At 50.7% G+C, this 4860-nt stretch overlaps 1 protein-coding gene across 1 annotated transcript in view; it reads right to left on the bottom strand.

The window, feature by feature from the left end:
- The window catches only part of DHX34 (DEAH (Asp-Glu-Ala-His) box polypeptide 34), a 33989-nt gene extending 31685 nt beyond the window's left edge, over nt 1–2304 (bottom strand). The window contains exons 1-2 of the mRNA XM_012653492.1: nt 1457–2304; nt 414–725 (exon numbers count right to left, since the gene is read on the bottom strand). Of these exons, the coding sequence (XP_012508946.1) occupies nt 414–725; nt 1457–2161 (1017 nt within the window). The 5' untranslated portion in view covers nt 2162–2304. The remainder of the gene's footprint in view (nt 1–413; nt 726–1456) is intronic.
- Between the last annotated feature and the right edge of the window lie 2556 nt (nt 2305–4860).

Here is a 4860-nt window from a genome sequence, read left to right as displayed (position 1 = left end):
ATCCCCCGTGTTTGAGGTGGGGCCCAGTGCAAGGGTTTGGGTCATGCAGTTGGATCCCTCATGAATGGCTTGGTGCCACTCTCAAGGTACATGGGTTCTTGATCTATTAGCTCCCCTGAGAGATGGTTGTTAAAAAGAGCCTGCACTCCCCTCCCCTCTCCTGCTTCCTTCCCCACAATGTGATCTCTGCACGAGCCAGTTCCTCTCCACCTTCCGGCCCGAGTGGAAGCAGTCTGAGGCCCTAACCAGAAAGCCAAGCAGATGGCAGCACCATCTGCTTCTACAGCCTGCAGAACCGTGAGCCTAATAAACCTCTTTCCTTTATAAATGACCCAGTCTCAGTTATTCCTTTATAGCGACACTAACCCGACTGAGACAGCCAGAGACCGAATGTGCGAGGAGGAAGCACTCACCGTGATGGGGAAGAGCCTGCCAGGAACCTGCACCACAGGGGCACTGCCGAAGTAGCTGGAGAAGAGCGAGATGTTGATGGTGGCTGACATGAGGATGACCTTGAGGTCCGGCCGCTTGGGCAGCAGGCGCCGGAGGACACCCAGCAGGAAGTCGTTGTGGAGGTGCCGCTCATGGACTTCATCCACGATCAGGACCTCGTACTGGGGCAGGCTGGGCTCCCGCTGGATTTGCCGCAGAAGCAGCCCGACTGTCAGGAACACGATCTTGGTGGCTGCCGAACGCGTGCTCTCAAAGCGGATCTGGTAGCCGACCTAGGGCGTGAGGAAGGCCCAAAGTGTTGTCAGGAGAGGACCCAGAGCCTGGGCACTAGCCCCCCACCCTGCCCAAATGGAAAATCTCAGCAAATGCCATGCCTCTGCATCAGACTCCGGAGTCCAACGGGCCTGAGTTTGAATCTCACCTCTGCGACCTTGGGCAGGCGATGCCATCCCTTAGAGACCTACTTTTTTCTCCTGGATGCTGTGAGAATTCCACGTGATAATGCACATAAAGTATCTGGCACAATGCCTGGTGTATACATGTTAATTAATTATAGCAATAGTAATTAACTTTTCTTTGAGCCCTTACTATGTGCCAGGAACTACTCTAAATGCTTTTTGCTGGGCACGGTGGCTCACGCCTGTAATCCCAGCCACTTTCAGCGGCTCAGGTGGGAGGATCACTTGAGCCCAGGATTTTTGAGGCTGCAGTGAGCTATGCCACTGCAGCCCAGCCTCGGCGACAGAGCAAGACCCTGTTTCTTTAAAGAAAAACAAAAAGACTGATGAGCATTTAGGACGTTTCCAATTTTGGCTGTGAAAGTACTAGCCTGGTAATGCTCGTACCTTTGTCATTTGGCCAATACAGAAGCCAATCTGTAGATAAAGTTCTAGAAGAATCACTGCTAGGTCAAAGGATAAGTGCTTGAAACTGCTATGTGGACAAGCAACCTATTCCCCAAGGTCACGCTGGAAAAATGGGAAACCTGGTACGTCCCACTCACCTGCGAGCCGTACTGACTGAGGCTCTCAAAGCCAACACGCTTGGCCAGTGAGATGCAAGCGATTCGCCGGGGCTGGGTGCATGCCACGTGACTGAAGCCGGCAGCCAGCAGGTACTGGGGCACCTGAGTGGACTTGCCACAGCCCGTGTCACCAGCCACCACCACCACCTGATGCTCCTTGAGCGTCTTCAGGATGCGGGTCCCGTACTGAGCGATGGGAAGTGCTGCCCGCTCACGCTGCAGTTTGGCCAGCCGCCCAAACGCCTGCTTCTGCCCAAAGTCCAGGTAGTGTAACAGGGCGCGGCGGAACTCAGACACTCTCTCTGGGGGCAGGCGCCTGCCTGGCCCCCGACAGCCCCGCGGGTCGGGGCCGAGGACAGAGAGGTTGATGCGGTACCGAGGGTCGTAAGCGTGAGGCAGGTCGGCCAGGGCCGGGATACTGTGCTTGGGATGCCCGGGGTCTTTCTCCTCCTTCCTGGAGGTCTTGAGATTCTGGAATCTCTGCAGGCGTTCAAAGAAGGTCCAAAACTTCTGGCACTCCTCAGAACCCTGACGGATACAACCCTCTTCATGGAAGAAGGCATCTTCCAAGAGGCGACGCGTCTCTGGACAATTCCAGTCCCATTTCTCCAGGGTCTCCTCCTCACGGGGAGCCCGGTGGTGGTCTCGGTGATCCCTGCCCTCCCTTGTTCGGGGAGGAGGCATGTTGCTAATCACAATGCTACCACAAAAGTGGCCTTGGTTCCGATCACCTGGGCCCAATAGCTCATCTATTCCCCTCCAGAGTAGGAGGCCAGTGCCTGCGACAAGGAATTACTTTCTCTTCAAAAAGCTAATTTTCCTCCTTGTTCACAGTACAGGACCACCGCAGATGACAGAGTAAGTGGCCAGGGGCCTGGTTGAACTGGTGTTGCACGGGGTACCTCAAGACTCCTGCAGTGACCTCTGGGATGGACACAAGTTTATACTGGGTTTGCAGCCTCTGGATGCTTGGGAAAGAGAACAGAAGACATTCAATCATTTTTTGAAATATCTGTTAAAAGCCTGCTGGTTCTCGAGCACTGGACTAGGTCCAAAGAAGGTGCCTTTCCATGCTTGGGTGTCAGGGAAGGATCCCCAAAGGAGGGAATGTTTGACCTGAGACCTAAAAGAGGAGTATGGGTCGCATGGCCAATAAACAGCAGAACTTTGCTGTAAGAGGAAATAACACAAGAGAGGTGAGATATAATGAAAAGAATAAGGCAAGGATTTTTAATCTGGGTCTCACTAAGCTTCAGAACGTTGAGATTAAATGCAAAATTTTGGCTGGGTGTAATGGCTCACATCTGTAATCCTAGCAATTTGGGAGGCCAAGGCGGGAGGACCACTTGAGGCCAGGAGTTCCAGACCAACCTGAACAAGAGTGAGACTCGGTCTCTACAAAAAAATAAAAATAAAAAATTAGCTAGGCATGGTGGCAAACACCCACAGTCCCAGCTACTTGAGAGACTGAGGCAGGGGTATCGCTTGAGGCCAGGAGACTGAGGTTGCAGTGGGCTATGATCATGCCACTGCACTCCAGCCCAGGTAACAGGACAAGACCCTGTCTCTAAATAAATAAATGCAAAATTTTGCAAGTGTTATGTATGTATTATTTTTGCCTAACTGGCACAACCCCTTACCCCTTTTCTGAGAACAGTATCCACGTTCCTTTGGAGAACAACCCTTCCTCAATTCCCCACAGTTCTGAGGGCCTTTAAGCCAGAGAACCCCTACTGGTTGGGCAAGCGACAAAGGCCTAGCCAATCAGCGTACTCTATTCCCCCTTTAACCAGCGATTGGCCTAGGGAGTGGACACGTGACCCAAGCAGAGCCAATCAGGGCTCTTCTCTGGAATTTTACTTGGTTACTAGGAGAAAAAAAGCTCTCACTTTATTGTGACAAGTTTGATATAAACCTGGAGCTGTTGGTAGTAGTTCTGGAACATTATAGTCTTTCCTAGAAGTCTACCCTAGAACAAAGCCTGCACATGGGCACAGTGAGGCACACACAAAGATGGCTACCGTGCAACTACAGGGAGAAAGAAAGATGGAGATGGGGAGAAGCCTGGCAGCATCATTTCATGCCTAAGGCTTAGTTCTCCTCTTAGCTACACAAGAAAATGCCTTTTTGCTTAAAGTTGGGCTTTTGACTTTCAGCTGAAAAAGTCCTAACTATTAATAAAGAGCATACCCTCAATGTGCAATTTTCTGGAGGGAAGTCCACCACTCAGATTCTTAAAGGGGTTTATAATCTTAAAAGGGTTCAAAGCCTTCCTTGGTAAAGGCTTTGGAATCAGGCAGATCTGGATTTGAATCTCAGCTTCATCATTTGGAGACAGGCCAGGCACACTGGCTCATGCCTGTAATTCAAGCACTTTGGGAAGCCAAGGAAGGAGGATCACTTGAGGCCAGGAGTTCCAGACTAGCCAGGGCAACATAGCAAGACCCATCTCTACATAAAAATAAGAAAAATCAGCTGGGCGTGGTGGCACACACTTGTAGTCCCAGCTACTCAGAAGGCTGAGGCAACAGGATCACTTGTGCCCAGGACTTCAAGGCTACAGTGAGCTATGATACCACACCACTACACTCCAGCCTGGGAGACAGAGCAAGACCCAGTCTCTATTTAAAAAAATAAAAAAAGAAAGACAATATCCATCTCAAACCATTGCAATGTTTATCACCTAGCCTGGTACAAAGAAGCTAAACAGTAACTAGTTTTTCCCCTACCACAAGAGATGACTTATATGGGGAAAACAGAGAGACAAACTGTGGTATATATAATCTGGAAAAAATTCCACTCACAAGGCCACAATTCCCCTTCTTAATAGTATTAGCAATGCTCCACCTACTCCGCCTTCAATCTCTCAAGGGCCATCATGGAACAGTTCAGAGATTGAATCTCTGTGGGAGGGAGGTTGGGGGAGGGGGACACTCAGGCCAAACCTGGAAGTTACTAGAACCAGGTAGAGGCTTCAGGTCTCAAGTGAGGAAGAACTTGTGAACTGGCAGAGTTACTTCCCACAGAAACAGCAGCCTGTGGGGAGTGCACATCACTCCTTGCTAAACACCCGGGCTGGGTGACACTAAGGCTGCATCACCCTCCTGTTCTAGGAGGGAGAATGAGAAGGCCTTGGAGGGCTACTGTGACGTGAGTCAGTGATCCACAGAACAGGACAGAACAACAAAAAGCAGAGCGTTCCTATCAGGCTACAAACTGCCCACACATTCTGGGCTCAACTGAGAGCATCCCGTGCCTCTCGAAGAGTCTCTTAGGCTTTTAGATTGTCTAGATCTTCTAGTTTCTGTGTCTCTCACCATCTCTTGGCCTATTTCTCCTAGGCCCGTGGCGATTTGTGGGTTTGTTTCCCTCTCTCTCCTCCC

Source organism: Propithecus coquereli, unplaced genomic scaffold (genome assembly GCF_000956105.1).
Source record: "Propithecus coquereli isolate 6110/MARCELLA unplaced genomic scaffold, Pcoq_1.0 Scaffold42, whole genome shotgun sequence".
NCBI classification, from domain to species: domain Eukaryota; kingdom Metazoa; phylum Chordata; class Mammalia; order Primates; family Indriidae; genus Propithecus; species Propithecus coquereli.
The sequence above is the reverse complement of the archived record's forward strand: the minus strand, read 5'-3'. Positions and strand labels throughout refer to the sequence as shown.